At 44.3% G+C, this 22,496-nt stretch overlaps 1 protein-coding gene across 1 annotated transcript in view; it reads right to left on the bottom strand.

Annotated features, from left to right (window-relative positions):
• Nucleotides 1-21,282, bottom strand: part of TADA1 (transcriptional adaptor 1) — a 47,639-nt gene extending 26,357 nt beyond the window's left edge. The window contains exons 1-3 of the mRNA XM_083359466.1: nucleotides 21,019-21,282; nucleotides 15,128-15,219; nucleotides 14,677-14,742 (exon numbers count right to left, since the gene is read on the bottom strand). Of these exons, the coding sequence (XP_083215592.1) occupies nucleotides 14,677-14,742; nucleotides 15,128-15,219; nucleotides 21,019-21,092 (232 nt within the window). The 5' untranslated portion in view covers nucleotides 21,093-21,282. The remainder of the gene's footprint in view (nucleotides 1-14,676; nucleotides 14,743-15,127; nucleotides 15,220-21,018) is intronic.
• Nucleotides 21,283-22,496: the final 1,214 nt, after the last annotated feature.

The raw sequence follows: 22,496 nt of genomic DNA, 5'->3' as shown, positions 1-22,496 counted from the left end.
ACCATCAGTATGCTGATGACACCCAGCTTTTCATCTCAACTCCAAACAACATCAGTGATGCCCTCGACGTGATGTCCCGCTGCCTGAAAGCGGTCCGGGAATGGATGGGGAGGAACAGGCTTCAACTGAACCCGGACAAGACTGAATGGCTGTACGTACCGGCTAGCCAGGATACTCAGAACATCCCATCCCTTAACATCGGGGACGAGTTACTACCCCCTGTTGATAGGGCCCGCAACCTGGGTGTCCTCCTTGACTCGCAGCTCTCCCTGGAAGATCACATAGGAGCTGTGACCAAGGGGGCCTTCTCCCGGGTTCGACTAGTTCGCCAATTACGGCCTTATCTGGACCTGGATGCCTTACGTACAGTCACCCATGCGCTTGTGACCTCTCGCCTAGACTACTGTAACGCTCTCTACTTGGGGCTGCCCTTGAGATCCACTCGGAAGCTTCAACTGGTGCAAAGTGCAGCGGCGCGGACACTCTTGGGAGCCTCCCGATACTCCCATATCACACCTCTCCTCCGTGCGCTGCACTGGCTTCCAGTTGCCTTCCGTGTGAAGTTCAAGGTGCTGACAATGACATACAAAGCCCTACATGGCATGGGTCCGGACTACCTGCGGGAGCACCTTCTGCCAATGTCAGCGCCCCACCGCCCTGTGCGCTCCCACAGAGAGGGCCTCCTCAGGGTGCCACCGCTCAAGGAATGTCGGCTGGTGGCCCCCAGGGGGAGGGCATTCTCAGTGGGTGCGCCAGCCCTCTGGAACAGCTTGCCAACCGAAATCCGGATGGCCCCCGACCTCCGCACCTTCCGGCGAGAATTAAAAACTTACCTGTTCCAGCAGTCCGGCCTGGCCTGATAGCTCTTATTGGGGTCCCAGTTTGTATTTTACTAGTGTTTGTTTTTCATTACGGTTCATTCTGTATGCCTATCTTATTCTGTACACCGCCCTGAGTCCCTCGGGAGAAGGGCGGTTTATAAAAACAAATAAATAAATAAATAAATAATCAGGGGCCTCTTGTTGGGCTTATGCTGGAGGCCCCTGACCCTGCCTGGCCATCTCTCAGAGGCCCAGTGGTTGGGCCCGTCATCAAGATTGGATGTGATGCAGGCGGGTCGCACCCAGGAGAGTGGGGAACCCCTGAGGGCGTGCAGTGCTATGCTAGAGTATTGAACGAGCATAGTCACAGGTGGTTCCGGGAAGGCTGTCCCCTGGATGGTGAATTTGCAGGAGGGTCGAGTCGGGTAGGTGCGTATCTGGATCGTCGCCCTGCCACTGCCACTTGGCCGGCCGAACCCCCAGAAGCAGGCCACTTCTCATCCTCTCACGATGGGTTGTGTCTCTGCTTCCGGAGGTGGTCCAGAACGTACTCTGGGTGAGGCATACCCCATAGAGCTCTCACCTCTATGGGGTAGCAGGTGTAAGGCCCAGCCACTCTGCCACTGTGGCTAGCACCCAGGCCCGTTATGTCCTGTGGGGAGAGAATGGGCAAAGATGGGTGAGAGTGGGCAGAAGGCAGGATGGAGGGATCCATTAATTGGCGTCAGCTCCGGTGGTTCAGCCGCCCCAAACAGTTCCCTCCCTGATCCTCTGGGCGTTGTTCCCGGCCGCAGTTCCATGGCCCCTATTGGTTGAGGACCGTCCAGAGCGTGGCCTCCCAGAGGTACGGGAGTCCCTGGTGTCATGCCCCTGGTGTTGCCGTCTCCGATCAAGGTGTCTCGAGGAGGTGGCTCGGGCCGTCGCCTCCATTGTCCAGCGTCTCCTTTGGTGTGAATCTTTCGGAGGCACCGCCGTCCAGGGGCAGCCCACGGTGTTCGAGACGACGCACCGCTGTTACTGGCGTCTCTGTCAGGGCCTCTGTCAAGGCCCCTCGGAGGACGGGCGACCAGGGCCCAGCGCAGCTGCCTCACCGCCCATGTCTTCGTTGCTGCCGCTACCGTTGTTAAGCTGGTCTGCGGCGTCTCCTTGAGGATTGTTGCAACGGCCGTAGCGGTACAGGGGGCGGGTCGAAGATGCCACGCCGTCAGTGCTACCGCCGCTGTCAAGGCCCCTGGGTGGCGAACGACTAGGCCTGGAGAAGCAGTCCCGGCCGCGGTCGTCTTCGCTGCCGCCTCTTCCACCGCCCAGCTGATCCGCGGCGCCTCCTCTGATCCTCGGAGACGCCGCCGCTGCCGTTGCTGCTGCTGTTGGTTTCGTTGGCGGCGCCTCCGCCGCACAGCTGATCTGTGGAGACGCCGCCCTTGCCCGGTGATCGGCATCGGAGGAGACCGCAGACCAGGGCTCGCTGGGCTCTCACCGCCGAAGATGCCGCCGCCACCCGGGAGCCGGTCAGGGGCAGAGCAGAGCCTTCGGCCCCTCCTGTATGGCTGCGAGGGCTGCCGTGGTCCAGGGCTGTCGTGGTCCAGGGGCGGGCCTCTCGACGCCGATGCCGCCGCCTCCGCCACCCAGCTGGTCCAGCTGGTCCGCGGCGTCTCCGTCGATAGTCCGGTGACGCCGCCGTCCCCGGGAGCCGGTCAGGGGACCGGGGCAGAGCAGAGCCTCCGGCCCCTCCAGGATGGCTGCGACGGCTGTCGTGGTCCAGGGGCGGGTCTCTCACCTCCGGCACCGCCGATGCCTCCGCCTCCGCCACCCAGCTGGTCCAGCTGGTCCGCGGCGTCTCCGCTGATAACCTGGAGACGCCGCCGTCACCCGGGAGCCGATGGGGGGGCCGGGGCAGAGCAGAGCCTCCGGCCCCTCCTGGATGGCCAGGGGGGGGCCTGGAGCCGCCCCGCCGCCACCGCCATCGCCGTTGCCAGGCTCCCTGGATCAACGACCAGCCTGGGGGCTTGAAAATCGTCGCCGCAGCCGCTGCCATCCTTCCGCCGGGGCCTCCGCCGCACAGCTGATCGGCGGAGGCGCCGCCCTTGCTCAGCAGTTGACAAGCGGCAGAGGCAGGGCGGAGGGTGCTGGCTCCGTTTATAACGGTCGCCAGCGGCCCAGGCGGCGGGGCAGGGATGTCCTGGCACCCCTGCAGTTGTTTCGGGAGGCAGCGGGCGGCATAATTACCCAGCTCATTTGCCCGAAATTTTTGCCCCACCCCAGGGGTCCATTGACGTCCCTGGGGGGCTCCTGGGGGGACGCCTTCCTGTTGGGGGCTACGGAGCTCTCCCCAGCGCGTCCGCCATCTTCGGAGCCGGCAAAAAACACACACACATATATACACACACACATATATATAGACATATACATACACACACACATATATATATAACATATAAATTATATACATATAAATTATATAAACATATACATATGAAGATGTCCTGATGTCTGATCCAAGTATGCAGTTCATAGCATTTGTCCGATGTGTGATATCATCACACATATACCACTGTTTAGCTCCCTCTGGGATGCCTGTTCTCCAAGTATTAATTCCAATTCCAAGCCCCAATGTTTGGGAGAAAGGAAAGGAAAAATTCACCTCCAGAGTTTGGTTATCTCATAAAGAAAAGGAGAGAAGGGGGTGGGGGGGAAGAGAAATGCTGATCTTAATTTTCATTTGTATTCTTTAGTGCTATATAATTTATCATCTGTCAATCCACTCTTCTGCAAATTGATTCAGCCAAGCCTGCTACCTAGCTGTGGTCACATACGGTAGTCATTGTGCATTTATTAGAAGTCTGTAGTGTGTAGTCAGGCACTTTTGAGTTTTCATTTATGTGATGTGTCATGAAATAATCTGGAATTGAGCTAGACTTGAAGAAGATCTTGTTAATTAATTAGATTTGTATCCTGTCTCAACAGCTCACAAGAAGCCATATATATGTCTTGGTGAATCTGCCATGATAGTAGCCCACGCAACCAAACTCTTTGTTCTACTAAGGGTAAAGCCCATCAGAAGATCCCATAGAAGAGGGGGTGCCAAGCTGTCAAAGGGAAACCAGTGTTTTGGAAAACAAATCTCTGGGAAGAAAAAGAAGTACTTTCTAGAGGAACAGCCAGCAACCTGTGATCTAGACAGTGCTAGCCTTTGAAGACACTGCTGTTATAGTACTGAACAATGTTGGCTGGTGTACTTTAGATGGGTTGGGTTCAGGTTCAAGGATAGGCCAGGATTGTTCTTGAAGTGATAATTAGTAGGAGGAGCTGCAGATCTCCTGAGAAATCAGAGACCCAGCATGAGAGAGAATCTATTGGGGGGAGTGGGAGGAGCCAGAAGAGAGGAAAACTGTTCTCCCAGCCAAAAATAATAATAACTACCAATAGCCTCAAAAAGAAAGGAAACCAGCCAGTAAGTTTAGATCTATCTTATTTCTCAATAGAAAATAGAGGATTTTGAAGCAGAACAGGTTGCATATTTGTTAAGCCAACATTACATGCATGTATACAGAGAAAAGGGACGCGGTGGCTCAGTGGGTTAGGACGCTGAGCTTGTCGATCAGAAGGTCGGCAGTTTGGCGGGTCGAATCCCGAGTGCCGCGTAACAGAGTGAGCGCCTGTTACTCGTCCCAGCTTCTGCCCACCTAGCAGTTCGAAAGCACGTAAAAATGCAAGTAGAAAAATAGGGACCACTACGGTGGGAAGGTAACAGCGTTCCGTGCGCCTTTGGCGTCTAGTCATGCCGGCCACATGACCACGGAGATGTCCTCGGACAAACGCTGGCTCTTCGGCTTTGAAACGGAGATGAGCACCGGCCCCTAGAGTCGGAAACGACTAGCACACATGTGCGGGGGAACCTTTACCTTTACCTTTATACAGAGAAAATGCAGAGATATTCTAGCGTGTTTTTCATGAAATCCTTAGAACACACAAAATGTACATTCAGGAATTCAAAGTAGTATTTATAAATCTCCTTCCCCTTATTTTTCCCAATTACACCCCTATAAGGTCTAAGAGCAAAAGCTTCCAGCAACCTCCTATTCTCATCTGATTTGGATTTTCAGATATCATTATGCCTTACTATGTGTTACTATTTATCATATTTATATGGTAGCTAGCTTTTGTCTGATAGCTCAAGATCCCATATATTGGTGTATCTCCCCTTTTTATCCCCAGGAAAATGCTAAGAATTCAGTTGATCAGACAGGTGGCCCAGGGTCACCCAATAAGCTCTGTAGGCAAGTAAAAGCTGGAAAGTCAAGTCCCCTAATATATAGATTCGTATACAATTCAGTCATAGAGAGACTTTTATAGTTTTGATTCTTTTCCCAGTAAAGGTTTGTGTTGTGCAACGAATGTATTAGCATTTCTTAGGTACTGCTAACTCCAATATTCTATATTTGTTAGTCTTGGGAAAAATGAGCGTGCTCCCATCAGCATCTTAATCTCTAGAAATATCATAAATAAGGTTAATTTAGAATCAGAAGGCTAAGGAAGTAAAGGATAGACATATGAGATTTCTCTTTCCCAACTGAGCAATTAGGAAATCAGCAACAATTCTTTTACGTAACAATATACTCCCTATTTGCTAATTCAGTTAGTCCACAGATATTGAAATAGCCTTTATCATTTGTCCTTGGCAAAGACAACAATCCATATAGAGAGGCAGTATCAGAACCAATATTTAAAAACTATCAAAGACAGCAAAATATCTTGCGGGCTCCAGAAATATTCATCTATTGTACGCTTAAATAAATTTTATGGCGCATGATTGCAGTAATACACTTGAAAAGGTAATACACTTTCAACATCATTGAAAGTCTCAATAAGATGTTGTGAATTGCAAAAGCCTCGTACTAAACAGCCTTCAAATATTTACACTGTAGATTGCCATTTTTATTGTTATGGAGCAGAGGTTTATTCAAACCTTCTGCCTATGATGGAGGCAGAAAGTTTCAAGATGACAGGGATTGGGGGGGCGGGGGGGTGTAGCAAAGGGGAACCTCCACATGTAGAGCAGATATTTAACAACACTGTTTTCTCTTCCAGTACTTAATGAAGAATATTACAATTTGGCTGCATAAAAACATCATTTATTCCAGATGAATACAACTGAGCCATAATTAAACAAGTTTACCTGTTTTTCTAGGGCAAAATAGTGCTACTCATACCCCCCAAAAATATAAACTCTCTCAGATCCAATAGCTTAATTTTCATTTTAAAAAAATGCATCGTTTTCTTTGTGGGCCACCCCCCCTTAAGGATGAAATAAACCATCTGTTCGTATTTAGTGTATCCTTTATAGTTTGTATCAAGTTTTCATACTGGATTTCTAGTGAGCTGTCTGTCCATTGTGAACTATAGTAGTACAAAAAATGCACACTGCCAAGGGATAACATTCATGATCAGATAACTAGTGTGAGTAGAGAATTTTATACTTCTCATGCATCTTTAATTCTTATTCTAGTGAGACTCAAAAACAGTCATACAAATTAATATAGCATTCCCAGGCATCAACTGTTACCTAATTTCAGAAGATACATTTCTATATAATTTAGTCATTAAGGACACAATGTTTGATGTTTAGCATTACCTGAAAGGAACCACACATTTAGATGTGAGGCAGAGGTAGAAAATTTATATTACATGCCTTTTCACCAAAGGTGAACAGTAAAAATTAACAATAAAGAATGAGTGATACATGAGTAGCATTTTTATTACATAATTACTGGAGCACTACCTCTCGTCTTCTGAAGCTAGATACCTAATTCTCCATGACTTCTATGAGAAATAATGCAACTTTTAGAAATAAATTATTAGTTTTAAGATATTAGAGTAATACAAATCAGAGTTGGCTCTTCAAAAACAAACTTAGTACATGAATAATTTTGGTCTTTTCTTTTAGTACCTTTTTGATGAAATTAAATAAATATAATATTCAGTTGTTTTGCTTTATTTTTATTTATTTATTTATTTTTGGGACTTATATGCCGCCCTATCTCCCGAAGGACTCAGGGCGGCTAACAACAATAAAAATACAATAATACAAAAGTTAAAAAAAGAATTAAACTAGCAGCTCCAATAATAAGTTAAAAACATTTTAAAAATCCCTGTCAGTCCAGGTCAGCCTGATGGAAAAGGAATGTTTTAAGGCGAAAGGACCGGAGATCCGGGGCTATCCGAAGCTCAGGGGGGAGCTGATTCCATAGGACTGGCGTTCCCACAGAGAAGGCCCTCCCCCTGGGGGTCGCCAGCCGACATTGTCTAGCCGACGGCACCCTGAGGAGGCCCTCCCTGTGTGAGCGCACTGGGCGATGGGAAGTCGTTCCCAGCAGTAGACGGTCCTGCAAATATCCCGGGCCTAGGCCATGTAGGGCTTTAAAGGTAAGTACCAACACCTTAAATCTTAAAATATTTTCATTCATTTATAAAAGGCTTCTCATGATTTATATCCTGCCTTTCCCTCTTGATCTCAAGGCAGTAGGCAAACCATTCCTTCTTTCAGTTTTTCTCTCACCAACCTGTGAAGTAGATTGGGCTGAAAGAGAATGACTGGGCCATAATTAGCTCCCTTTGCCTGAGGATGGATTTGAATCCTGTCCCAATTTTTTTTATCAATATAACAAATTAGCTCTGAATAATTATACAGTTCTGAATACACTCTTAGAATAGAAGCAAGTCACTTTTAGCATGACCTGGGAATTGTCTGATATTTGGTACCCAGTTGGTACCCATTTATCCGGGGGTGAGAGGGATCAGGCCCCTGAGCTCAGGCTGGTGTACTTTAATGCCAGATCCGTTGTGAACATGGCTCCCCTCGTCCGTGATTTGATCGAGGAGGAACATGCGGATCTGGCATGCATTACAGAAACCTGGTTGGGCTCAGAGGGAGGTGTCTCTCTGACTGAGCTTTGCCCTCCAGGTTTCTGTGTGTTACATCGGCCACGGGCTCAGGGCAGGGGCGGTGGGGTGGCGGTAGTTATACGGGAGCCCTTATGTCCACGGGAGACCACTATTGTACAGATAGGTGGGAGTGAATCCCTCCTCCTGAGGTGTGGCCCTGGGGCTCAGTTGGGCTTGTTGCTAACATACCTGGCGCCCAGCTGTGTAGCAACGGCCCTGCCCGAGCTTCTCGACGTCCTCTCAGGGTTGACGGTTGAGTTTCCCAGACTTATAGTTCTGGGCGACTTTAACCTGCCTTCTCTGGGAGGGTCGTCTGAGATGGCCCGGGAGTTCATGGCCTCCATGACAGCCATGGACCTGACCCAAGTAATTCAGGGTCCGACTCATGGGGGAGGACACACTCTCGACCTAGTTTTCTTATCTGGGCAGTGGTTTGATGATCTGGGAGGGGGCTCGCCAACTATTGTCCCCCTGTCATGGTCCGATCATCACCTCCTGCGGTTGGTCTTCCACTATGCCACCCCACGCTGCTGGGCTGCGGAACCGACCAGGTGGTTCTGCCCCAGGTGCCTAATGGATCTGGAACAGTTCCAGACGGTGCTTGGGTCTATACCTATCCCCCTCGCTCACAGGCCTTGGTGGATGCCTGGGAAAGGGCTGCCACCGAGGCGCTCGACCGTGTTGTACCCTTGCGACCCCTGACCCGGCGCAGATCCCGGTGGGCTCCATGGTTTTCTGTGGAACTCCGGGAGATGAAGCATCGGAGACGAGGTCTAGAGATCTGTTGGAGATCCAGCCGGTCTGAGTCTGACCGGTTGCGGTTAAGAACCTTTACAAGGTCTTATCTCATGGCAATGAGGACAGCGAAGTCTAATTACTTCGCTGCCCTCATCGCATCCGCAGATAATCGCCCGGCCGCCCTGTTTAGGGTGACTCGCTCCCTCCTTAATCAGGAGGTGAAGGAGGAGCCCTTGCAGGGACGAGCCGAGGACTTTAGCTATCATCTGACGCACAATATCGCTCAGATTCGAGCCAGTTTGGATTCTGACTGGGCAGAGACTGACAGGGAGGAATCGAGCGGTCTAGAGAATGTTACCTGGAGTGAACTCGATCCTGTGACCCCAGATGAGGTGGACAGGATCATGAGGAGACTGAGTTCCGCCACATGTTTATTGGACCCGTGCCCCTCCTGGCTGGTATATGCAGCCCGGGAGGAGACACGAGGCTGGTTCCAGGCAGTAATAACTGCTTCCTTGAGGGAGGGTACCTTCCCTGCCGCCTTGAAGGAGGCGGTGGTGAGGCCCCTCCTCAAGAAGCCTGCCCTAGACCCAGCTATTTTGAACAACTATCATCCGGTCTCCAACCTTCGCTTTCTTGCGAAGGTGGTTGAGAGCGTGGTGGCACTTCAGCTCCCTCTGTTCCTGGAGGAAACTGATTATCTGGACCCATACCAATCGGGCTTCAAGACCGGGTACAGCACGGAGATGGCATTGGTTGCGCTGGTGAATGATCTCTGCCGGGCTCGGGACAGGGGTTGTTCCTCTGTCCTAGTCCTATTAGACCTCTCAGCAGCTTTTGATACCATTGACCATGGTATCCTACTGCGGCGTCTCAGGGGGTTGGGAGTGGGGGGCACTGTTTTACAGTGGTTCTCTTCCTACCTCCTGGGCCGCTCGCAGTCGGTGTTGACGGGAGGGCAGAGGTCCGCCCCGAGGCCTCTCATTTGTGGAGTTCCTCAGGGGTCGATCCTCTCTCCCCTCTTGTTCAACATCTATATGAAGCCGCTGGGTGAGCTCATTCGTGGTTTCGGGGTGGGGTATCATCAGTATGCTGGTCATACCCAGCTTTTTCTTTCCACCCCGAACCAACCCAGTGATGCCCTCGACGTGATGTCTCATTGCCTGGAAAAGGTCCAGGTTTGGATGGGGAGAAACAGGCTTCGTCTCAATCCTGCCAAGACTGAGTGGCTGTGCATACCGGCATCTCAGACTAACCAATCTTTTCCATCGTTAACTATGGGGGGGTGAGGTGTTACCCCCCGTTGATAAGGCCCGCAACTTGGGTGTCCTCCTGGATTCACGGCTCAGTTTGGAAGATCATATAGGAGCCGTGGCCAGGGGGGCTTTTGCCCAGGTTCGCCTGGTGCGCCAGTTACGGCCCTATCTGGACCGAGATGCCCTATGCACAGTCACCCATGCGCTCGTGACCTCCCGGCTAGACTACTGCAATGCTCTCTACATGGGGCTGCCCCTGAGGACCACTTGGAGGCTTCAGCTGGTGCAGAATGCAGCCGCGCGAGTTGTGATGGGAGTCTCCCGATACTCCCATGTTACACCTCTTCTCTGCGAGCTGCATTGGCTTCCAGTTGCCCTCCGGGTGAGATTCAAGGTGCTGGTGATGACCTATAAAGGTCAAAGAATGTCGATTGGTGGCCCCTAGGGGGAGGGCGCTCTCTGTGGGCGCGCCAGACCTGTGGAACCACTTGCCGGTCGAGCTCCAGATGGCCCCCGACCTTCGCTCCTTCCGGCGGGATTTAAAAACTTATTTATTTGAGCAATCCGGCCTGGTTTGATGGGTTAAGGGTTGGGGTTTTAACATGGTTTTTAATTACTGTTTATATCGGGCATAATATTTAATTGTTTTTTTAACTTTTGTACTTCATTTTTAATATTTATTGCCCTGTACACCGCCCTGAGTCCTTCGGGAGAAGGGCGGTATAAAAATTTAATAAATATAAATAAATGGCATGGGCCTGGATTATCTAAGAGAGCACCTGCTGCCAGCGTCAATTTCCCATCGTCCTGTGCGCTCCCACAGGGCGGGCCTCCTCAGGGTACCGCCGGTCAAGGATTGCCGACGGCCGATCCACAGGGGGAGGGCGTTCTCTGTGGGCGCGCCTGCCCTATGGAATCAACTGCCAACGGAACTCCGGACTGCCCCCGACCTTTCGCTGGGACCTAAAAACCTGGCTCTTTGAGCTATCTGGTCTGGACTGAGGGGTTTAATGTTTTTAAATTGTGATTTAATTTTTGTGACTAGACTTAATTTAATTTATTTTAATTTTATATTGGATTGTTTTTAAATTTTGCCTTGTAAACCGCCCTGAGTCCTTTGGGAATAGGGCGGTATATAAACTGAATAAATAAATAAATATTTGTGAGGAGGGACTGCAGCAGGTAGGATGATACAAATCCATATGCCAGTCACTATGACTACTATAGCTAACTCACCCAATTTCTTTAGAATTACTACTTTTCAAGTTTTCCAGAAAATTCTTCTTATCAGATCATACATAGTATTATATTCTTTAGGATTATTATGATTTTTCCTCATGGCCTTTCTTTGTAAGACAACATTAAAATGAAGCATTTGAATTTCTTACCTTCTTCAGACACATAAGGTAAGATATTATTCGCAACGTTCTATTTTTTTAGTAATCTAGCTGCACACTGGACTTTGGGTTCCTCAAAACCACATTTTCTTATGTTGGTTCTGAATTGTAACCTGGATCTATCTTTTTTATTTTGGTATGTTTCAAAAATGGTTCCAGTTACAGAGGTTACTAGAGTTCATCTTTAGAAGGGTTTTGCTCTAAGAGAGCATAAATGTTCTAAATTAAAAAAAAAGATTCCTAGGACAACTGGAAAATGAAGTTTTGCTCTATGGAGGTTGTACTGCAAATTCTCTCAGGTTTTTGCCAAACATGCTCCTAAATGGACTGCTTTGCAGTCCCTATGCATCTCCTGCAAAGCACTTATTCACCTTATACAGACTCTAACTAAGATGAATATATTGTGTGTAATTATATAAACATTATTTGTATTAAATCATTAGCACCACACTGAAAATCTTTCTGTGGAAATCATATCATTTTAAAGTTCTACCTGGAAATTTCTGACTCTGGGTTACACATGCCTGTAATACAAGAGTTGCAATAGCCTAATCTAGCAGCCTCAGTGTACTAAAGGTGTAGCGTGGGTTGGGCAATATCACTTTGGTATGGCATGCCCACTGTTACCTTCCACCTAGAGCTAAAATGGGTGTGTCAGTTACACTAGAAGCTGACAAAGCAATTTCAAGGGACTGATAGTGCTATTATGTGGAAACTATGCAAGTATGGCTTCTTTTTTTCTACACATTCTCATATTACAGTCTTGTGATATATATTTTTTTAAAAAATAGTGTTGGTTTCATGCCAGAGGCCTGAAGACCACCTACACTTAAGTGAGAGCTTATATTGTATATAGTCATGTGAACAAGTAAGTTCACCCTGTGTAAAGTTTCTTTTTAACATATGTGAACATATGCTATTTTATCTTTATTCAAGCAGTATATGACTAATTGACAGAAAGTATGAAAATTGACTTGCAATAGTAGCAAATATATATAGCTCGGGTGTAGGATGAGGGTAAAGGTTCGTCCTCCGGGCTTGTGGGTTAGTTTCCAAACATTTCATTACTAGGCTAGGTAACATCTTCAGTGGCATTTAGGAGAAAACTGACTTTCAATAATTTATTCAACAAAAATAAATGGATATTCTATTTTCTTCTGTAGAAAAAAGTACACCCTTGGCTCTAATAATTGGTTCTGTCCCCTTTGGCAAGAATAACACCTCTACTTCATGCTGAATTTTTTTTTTCAACTATGTGATGTCTCAGGAGTTTTTTGCATGCACAGCAGATTTCAAAGGACCCCTAGCAACTTAATGAGATTTAGATCCAGGCTTTAATTTAGCCATTCTAGAAACATCCCCCACAGCCATTCCTTGATGGATTTAACAGAATGTTGAGGTCATTGTCATGTTGCAAGGTCCCCTTTCCAATAAGCTTCAACCTTCTAGCAGAAAGTCTCACATTATCTTCCAACACCCTGTAGTACAATGAAGAATTTGTAGTAGATTCTTTGATAGTGAACTGCCAAGATCATCATGCAGCAAAGCAGCCTCAAACCATAATATTTCCACCACGCTTTATAGCTGTTAGCAGGTTCTTCTGGTCTTTGGTTTTTGCCAAACATGTCTTTAAAAATTACTGGCAAATAACTGTTAATTTTGCCTCATCATTCCTGATCTTTGCTAGATCTACAGCAAATCTTATACAGGTAGCTCTCGACTTACAACAGTTCCTTTACTGACTGTTCAAAGTTACAACAGCACTGGGAAAAAGTAACTTATGACCATTTTTCACACTTACAACCATTGCAACCATGTCTATGGTCATGTGATCAAAATTCAGGTGCTTGGCAATTGATTCATACTTATGATGGTTGCAGTGATGGGATCACCTTTTCTGACCTTCTGACAAGCAAAGTCAATGGGGAAGCCAGATTCACACAACAACCATGTTACTAATTTAACATCTGCAGTGACTCACTTAACAATTGTGCCCAGCAAAGTTGTAAAAAGAAGGAAACCCACTTAACAAATGTCTCACTTAGCAACATAAATTTTGGGCTCAATTGGGGTCTAAGTCAAGGACTACCTATACTTGTCCTGATGCTGTTTCTGGACAACAAAGGTTTCTTCCTGGCACACCTCCCATGTAGATATAATTTACACTTCTTTCTAATGGTAGACTCATGCACGTTGACATCAATAGTAAAGAGAGCTATCTGTAGATCTTGTGATGAAATTCTAGAGTTCTTAAGAAACTTTTAAGTCAAGTTGGCAGTTGTTTGAAATCTTTTATACTTGTAGTTGATTTTCTGGACAGTGGAATGATTGGTGACCAATTGTTTGGCAATCTTTTTAAATCCCTTCCCAGATACTGAAGGCTTCAGAGAGCTCTTTTCAATTGGGCCATGGTGATACCACACCCTTCAGAAACAAAGAGTAAATCAAACTTAATGTTGGAGGTTTCAGTAAAACAGGTTCCTCCTGGATATTCTTTAACTATGTTCTACTCATTAGCCCTGACCTGATTCTAATTTCAGGCATCTGAGGTAATGATAAAGATGGGGTATAATTTTTTTCTACATGCAAAATTTGCATTTATGTTTATTTAAATTACACAATGGAGTACAAAAATGTAGTCAATTGATATGTTCAAAGACTTGGAAATATGTTGAAAAAGTCAAACATTTCAATGGAGTGTACTTTTTAACATGACTGTAACTTTAGATATAATGTTATGTTTCTACATGTTTATTCAGCTTTCCACTTTTTTCTGAGAGATCCAAGGAAACAAGACCAATATATTCATCTTGTCAAACTTACTAATCAGCCTGTTCACCGTATTAAGCAGGACACATGAATATCTTCTATAGCTTCAATCCCTGTTCCAGTTGTTTTTTTGCTTTAACAGAAGTTCAAGTCAGTAATTTGAAGACAGCCATTGCAACAGATGTGTCATGTGTAGCGCTAAGTAACTGTATTCAGAAGGTCTATACTCTTATAAAAGAAATAAAAAAACTGGGAAGAGTCGGGGGCTGCAATTCAGTGTTTTCATAGGCCAGGGGGCCACAAAAGGCTCTTATGTTACCAGAAGGGGCAACCAGATTTTTCTGGCCCATCTTTATATTTTGGGGAACTGAGACTAGAAATCAGAATGGGAGATATCTAGAATAGAAACTGCTTCTATTCTCACCCTGAGCTGAGTCCAACCTGAAAAAATAGTCTGAAATTTCTGCTTTAAGATAATGTGGGATACGTGGGTAAAATTTAATAATGAGAGCATTGTTTGTTCCCATTTCCATCTTAAAATCCAAAATACATGTGGAAAAAAATGACAGTGACACTGAAAAATTTCTGGAAAGTGAAAAAGCACTATAAAGCTTAAATATCTTAAAATGATACAGAATGAACTTTTTAAAATGTGAACCAATACTCATACAGCATGAAATGAACATTAGAATTACCATAAGTGAAACACACTACTGGTCTCTCAATCCAGATGCAAAATAATTAGTGGCTTACCTGGTGCAGAAACCAAGATCTGACATCGCGTAAGAATAGCTAGCAAGAAGTCATTGTGAAAATGGACTGCCAAAATAAAAGACATGATCTGCATTACAATTATGACAATAATTTTTATTAGGAAACATAAATTTGCATTAACTTCATAAATTTGCACAGAAGATATAATAGCATTTTTCAAGTCCAATACCAGGCTCCTAATTCAGCAACTTAAGATTTTCAGCTTTTATCATCGAAAAATTCTTCAAGGGTAACTTTTACTATGGTAAATTCTTGTACAGTATTAAGTATTATGATGCATGATAAACTCTTCAAGGCTAAAAAAATTGTCTCATAGTTCCCATAGTCCACTATTTAGTAACTAAATATAATTGAGATACTGTATATTTCAAAGCATTATAATTAATCCCTAGACATTTGAAACTGAAGAATTCAGAGTTTATTTTCATACCACTGTCTTGAGTGAGAAGTCTCCGAGCTTCCAAATCAAATTCTTCTTTGCTGATTTTTTGCTTAAACCATAGTTTCAAATTAGCCCAGTACCTGTGCAAGATATCAATAATGAATTATCAATAATGTATTTATCCTTTTAAAAATTATCTTTTTCCTCTCTAGTTGCTTTATGAGAGGGTATCACAGTTTCACAGAATTCTTATAATTGCAAGAAAAAATTTAATGAGCAGAATCTCAATCGCAACCAATAGATTTGAGGTTACAGTTCACCTGGTCCTAAGACAGGAATGGGTAACCTTTTGATGGCCAAGAGTGTATGGAAGGCTAAGGACCAAAATATGAGTGGGGCCACATTAAATATTGTAAAGTTGGGTTTAGATATTGGGATTTTTTTATAGTGATATATCTATGTTAGGGCCCACACTATACTTTTTATCTGTTTTCCACCTTCAGTTAGCCAGAGAGGACTATAAAATCTTAGCGCACGGGTGTCAAACTCAATTTCATTGAGGGCCGCATCAGCATTGCGGTTGCCCTAAGGGGGCCGGGTGGGTATGGCCAGGGTGGGCGTGGCCTACTGGGTGGGCGTGGCTAGAGTGCGTATGGCCTACTGGGTGGGCATGGCCAGCTCTACATCGTTCACATCAAGGGTGCCTATGGGGGCCTGGGCAGGAGTGGGACAGATCTGAGGGTCTCAGGCAGGAGGAGGGTCTCTGAGCCTGGGCCAAGGCAGTGGGGGCCGTTCCCTCACTGTTTCCAGGATGGCTTCGCGGGCCACATGAAACCACTTCGCGGGCCGGATCTGGCCCCCGGGCCTTGTGTTTGACATGTCTGTCTTAGCGAAAAAAGACAGTACAAAGGTAATCTGGAGAGTGCAGTTTGCCCCACCTATCTTAAGGAAACAAAGTACTATCACCCAACGTATTCCAGTTAAGGTAAAAAGGTAAAGGTTCCCCCGCACATGCATGCTAGTCGTTTCCGACTCTAGGGGCCGGTGCTCATCTCCGTTTCAAAGCTTAAGAGCCAGCGCTTGTCCGAGGACGTCTCCATGGTCATGTGGCCAGCATGACTAGACGCCAAAGGCGCACGGAACGCTGTTACCTTCCCACCGTAGTGGTCCCTATTTTTCTACTTGCATTTTTACATGCTTTCGAACTGCTAGGTTGGCAGAAGCTGGGACGAGTAACAGGCGCTCACTCTGTTACGCGGCACTCGGGATACGACCCGCCAAACTGCCGATCTTCTGATTGATAAGCTCAGCGTCCTAACCCACTGAGCCACCGCATCCCTTTTATATTCCTTAAAAAATTATTGGAGCTTATTTCACAAAAAGGAAAATGTGGATTATGTTCTACTTTTATCCTTGGTAGTAAATCTTTTGTTACCCATTTCAAACAGGGGAAAGGGTCAGATATTTATTAAATGAGCATGCACAACTTGGATTTTTTTCAGAATCTTCACTATGTATTTCTAGATTTGACAGAGAAATATATTCTGTGCATGAATAATATTCAGAATGTGGAGGATCATATTTGTTATGTTTTCCTGTCACTGGCCCTAAAAACAACAGACTGCTTTTAACTGTTAATTGAACATTAATTCAGGATAAGAATGAGTTTATTGGACAATACTAACAGATGAAGGAAATCATAAAGGACAGTAGAACTGGTAAGAAAAAATAGGAAGAAGACATGTTTTATGATTATAACCCTCTGCACTCTGTCAAGCAGGATTTAAAAAACAGAGATGAAAGTGAAAGTTAAAAGGGAGACCATCCAATGTGAAGACACTGATGAGCTGGAAGTTTTGAGGATGAGAATTCCTCATTCTGTATTAGGGAACTTCTTTTGCCTCTATCTTAAAACACTTTAAAACACTTTGAAAACACTTTAAAAGTATGTTCCAAAATGAAACTGTCCTCCAATGACAGTCTACCTTTTCACTGATTTTTTTAAGTAAAAGTTGAAGCCAAGGATGAATAGTTCACCAATATACTGTTTTGCTATTTGGAATCTGGACATTTGGGTAAAAATCTTAGGTGACTACTGGTATAAAAGTACTGTACAGCTAAATAATCAACAGGGGGAGCTCAAATTCTGCCTTTAAAAATATCCTATATCTGGGGGGGGGGGAATTAAGAAGTTTGAGAACTCCACTGCAAAAGAAATTACATATATGACAAAAGAATTCACAGGAGAACATCTACATTTGTATTTCATGTACAAACAACTGAATAGCAATATTGATAACATGTTTTATTCAAAGATCTTGAATGCTACCACCCAGATCCCCCTAAAATGAAGCATAACATGTCATTTCATCAACTTATGTTCACATCAGGGAAAATGTTCAAGTTCTGTGAATTTTGAATTGCATCTGAATTCTACTTCTGGTTAATCATAATGCCTGCTGTTTGCTGAAAAGATCCTTTTTTGGAAATCAGTTGCAGTGCCAATTTAAAAATAAATGTTTCCTTGATTGTGAAAATATCAATTCAGGTGAGCCTATTTGTTAATTAAAAAATGATAGATTTTTTTCCATTGGAACCCTAGGATTGACCAAGATTCTCTGTTGGGATACACAAAGCCCCTCAAAAAGAGGGCATGGAAGAGGGTAGTGGTTATGATAATTAAGCCAGTTAAGGTTTGTAATGCAGACCAGCCTTTCAAAAAATGGTTAAAAGACTGACTACCTAGTTGCCCAGCAAATATTTCCATGCCTGCTGGCAATAACTATCTAATACTGTTTTCTCCTCCTCCTACATAGTTTTCTTCACTCCCTTTATTTATAAGATAGGGAATGATCAGGAATCTGATAGCAATTTTTCCAACTCTTTTTTTTAATCACCATAAACTAACACAGCTTTACTCTTATGAAATTTTAAAATAATGTATTTTTAAAAATAGTTAATTGTATCATGATATATCACTGAAATACTGAATAAGCATAAAAACTGCAAAATAATACAGTGAAACTGGCAATTAAGTTACCAAGACAAAATACTCTCTACAAAGCAGAGATGGAAAATAACAAATTAGTATCCCAAAAAGAAAAATTTCATAGTGTCTCTGGGCAGTGTACAGCAAATGATTGTAACATAAGTAGAACCAGGGCTTTTTTTTGTCATAGAACGCTCAGAACGGAGTTCCGGCACCTTTTTTGGATGGAATCTTGTAGGGTAGGCAAGGCGGGTTGTATAACATGTGTGAGTTCCGGCACCTTTTTCTTTTACAAAAAAAGCACTGAGTAGAACTATATTTTGACAGTTATATTTCTATGATGCATAGAAAGGATTGTACATTCTATACTACACAGGATGCTGCTTATGAAATAGTTTCACTGTTTTTGTTAAAATGTTACTATTTTACCCATTTCTCTAACTTGTCAAGATTGTTCAAAATTATTCCTTCTTCAAGGATATTCAAATATTTAATTCCATTTTATGTTAATTGCAAATCTAATAAGCATTCTGCCCATCTACTCCCCACTGTCCACCACCAAATCATTAAAATACGTTGAGGTATATGGAATTTAGGATTGAATGTACGGCATGTTACATGATACCTCAGTTCAATTTGATGAGAATGCACGACGTATGATTTCTGAGCAGTTATACAGCCATCACATTGCCCTGTTATGCAGCCTATATTAAGCTAGCATGCTCATTTTTTTATTAGATGCTGTGTTAAAATTGAGACACAGTTAATTTCAGGGTATAACAGCAACTGGGACCAGAATTTCTGTTGCTGAGCAAGGCGGTTGGAAAACATGTCATGTGACTGCATCACTTAACAACAACGCTAATCTTAGAGTCCCAGCTTCTGTTGCAATCTGAGTATCATTCGGGTCACTAAGCAGGAAGAGTCGGGAGTCACAGGCAAGCAGACCAGCAGCTGCGTGGGTGTGCCATGGACAGGGGTTCTGCAGCATCAGCAGATGCACAGGTGCCATAGTCGGTTCCATGGGTCCAGTGCCATGGGTCCACAGCATAGATAGGTGAAAAAGAAGCATGAGTCGGAGCAACTTTTGACTTCCTGACAGACTCCCCATTGACTCTGCTTGTAGGAAACAATAACTGCAGGTCGCTATAATGTAATAATCACAAGACAGGCACTAAACATCTGATTGCAATCATGTGACTGTAGGGATGCTGCAACAAGCACAACTTTGAGGACTGCTCTTAAATCCCCCACCTTCAGTGTTGTTGTTACTTTGAATAGTCACTGAAAAAGTAGTCATACTGAATTAAACTATGAAATAACCTTTTAGACCTCAATTGCTATATAATCTACCTTAGAATCTTCCCAGGTATCTATGACTGCTATGTAGCTTTTGGATCCTTTTCTCTTTTTCTGAAGCTCAGAATTCTATCATTTTTCAAGATTGACATATAAAAGGCCAAACTTTCTATCCACTTACCCCACACTGGTTCTCCCAAGTGCCCATTTCTCTAGTACTGGTTGTGGGCAAATGAGGAGGATGGCTGAGAGTGGCATTCTCATTGTGGCTTTTGTTAAAATATATTAATATAAATAAAATAAAAATTTTAAATATATTATTTTGTTTCATTTTGTCTCAGTTGTACCTCTCGTACAATTTAATACAATTATAGTGGTGAAAAAGGATATTACCGTATATTATGTGGGACATCATAAAGAAAGAGAAATTCATTCATCAAGTGAATTAATATTGCTAAACAGTGATAGATGAAATTAAGCCAACATTTTAATTCCTGTACACTATTTCTAGAGTTAATTTGGTGTAGTGGTGAAGACACCAGGCTAGCAATTGGGAAGCTGTGAGTTCTAATTCTACCTTAGTCATACAGTCAACTGGATGACTTTAGGCTAGTCATTCTCTCTCAGCCCTAGGAAGGAGGCAAAATATTCCTGAAATCTTTCCCAGAAAACTGCTGGGACTAACTAATCTAGGTAGTACCCAGGAGTTAACACTAACTCACAGGCACACATACAAAACATAATTTTTTGTTTCTATAGAGTTTTCCAGGCATTTCTGATATTTAATTTAAATTACACACTTAAAAAAAACCCAATGTTTTAAAATATGGAGGATTAATATTGGCCTATTACAAATAGCTGGCTTGTTTATTTTTGTACATGCATTAAACCCTAGTGGCTTATTTGGGCCTGACGTCTAAAAAATCAAGTTGCATTAATTTATTGCAGGAAACTAGAAACTTGTGATATTTTAAAGACAAGCCTTCATATGTCTACCCAGAAATAAGCGGCTGCATAACTTCCAGGGTATATAGTATTATTGCTGCTTTGCAGAATTAAGTAGATATTTCTGTAAATGTGGGTGCAGTAATTTTTAGGCAGCGATTCTACATATATTTAAAACCTTTAAATTAATACGCACGTGACTGTATATCAGTCTCCAAGGTGCACAAAATCACCTTTGAGAATTTGTGAAGCCCTTGAAAGTCGCTACATACGTCCCAGTTAAAATTATGATTCTGATGTCTTGAATAACTGAAAGCCTAAAGAATCGGATGCGGTACCTTAATGACTAGTTTCTACCACCTATGAGCAGCAGGACCTTTCATCCTTCCTTATCAACATTTCGTGGAAGGGCGGGAAGGAATATTTGTATTGCCAAGCAGGTTGAAATAAGGCCTGCCTATTCGTTTCTGAGGAAAAATGAAATGAAAAGTAGAAAAATATTGTTCGGAAAGGGCAATAGGTTTATATACGGAGAGTAGAGGGCTGATTGGGCATCCACTTATGCTCGAGCTTAAAAAAACACCCGGTGCAGAGAAAATCGAGACCGATGCTTCGCAGGGCCAACTAGGCCTCTGCTGCAAAAATACGGCTTAACGAAGAAACGACGCGGGGAAAAAAAAAAGAAAGGCGCCTGATGTTCACTTACTGCTTTACATTTTCGCCCAAAGCTTCGCTCAGGTTTTTCTTGGCCACCTCCAGCTCGCTCACGTAAGTCGCCATGACAGGCTCCTTGCAGCTTGCAGCCGCCCGCTCTCATTTTACTGCCCGCGAGGCCGCGTCAACCTCAGTATCAATTCTCACCGCTTCATTTGATTCTTTGTTTCGCAACTCCTGGCCGTAGGGCGACGTAACTGGAAAGAGACTTAAAGTCTCTCCGAGGCCAGAATGACTCCAACCGAGTTAAAATTAGATCACGTGAATAACTGTGATCACCAGATCCTATTAGACGCTAACTTTAAAAAAAAAACACTTCATTCTGGAAGCCGTTCGGTATCTTTACCAATCGGATTGCAGCCTTTGCTCAAGCGATATTTTTTTTAAGAGCAGACAGAATAGCGCAGGCCAGTAGGACTGAATCCAGGAACGGTGTTGGCGAATGAGACTTTCTAACAAGTGGCTTCGCATTGCTTCGTCCATCGTGATCTCAACGTCCACCGTGATATCAACGCTTGCAATTGATTCAAGATTTCCTTTAAGAAAGGGGGAAGCCATGCCATGCCATCTCCCCCTTCTCTAGCGTGACGCGATGGCGCTGGTCGCTTTCACGGTTCATTTATTTGTGGGCCGAAAGAAAGTTGTTTAGTTCAAAACCATTAAAATTAATTAATTAAAAAAGAGCCTTGGTGGAGCAGTGGGCTAATGCCTCCTGAAGTAACACCAGCTGCCTGCAATTAGTGCAGGTTCGCATCCCACCAGGCTCAAGGTTGACTCAGCCTTCCATCCTTCCGAGGTAGGTAAAATGAGGACCCAGATTGTTGGGGGCAATTAAGCTGACTTTGTAATAATGCCGCTTGGGGTGGGTGTGAAAGCCCTAATAAGCAGGCATATACATAGAATGAAGGCTATTGCTAAGCACATTGGTTTGTGCTTAAATTGTACTTCGGAGAAGGGCGGGATATAAATGGGATTAAAATAATAAATAGCAATTTTACTTGCAATCCTAAATACTTGATTCAAGTTCTTTGGTCAGACCTTGGACTGAACATGCAGTCGATTTATAAAAATGGAGTTTTATAAACTCCATTTTCACTTTCACGCTCTGTGCCTTCGCCAGTCTTAACATTTTTCTCAAGCTGCCTTCAATTGGGAGTGTTTTCCTGGAGTTGAGGCGGCGTCGATTGTTTCTGCAAACACCCCCTCCCCTCCTCATTACTTGCTCTTCCTGATTGCCTGACTTTTTAAGCCTTTCTCCCCAATTCTGCTTGCAATTATATGAATATTGCCAAAGAAGCGCCGTTGTGCAACTTAAGATGACTTGCTTCGGAGAATCGGAAAACGTATTCAACCCTAGCCGTAAACTTCCCTTCCTCCGCACCTACTATTAAGAGCGCCGTTCTGCTAGAGCGGGAGTAGGCAACCTTGGCTCTTTTAATGACTCGTGGACTTCAACTCCCAGAATTCCTG

Source organism: Vipera ursinii, assembly GCF_947247035.1.
Source record: "Vipera ursinii genome assembly, chromosome: 3".
Taxonomy (NCBI): Eukaryota; Metazoa; Chordata; class Lepidosauria; order Squamata; family Viperidae; genus Vipera; species Vipera ursinii.
The sequence above is the reverse complement of the archived record's forward strand: the minus strand, read 5'-3'. Positions and strand labels throughout refer to the sequence as shown.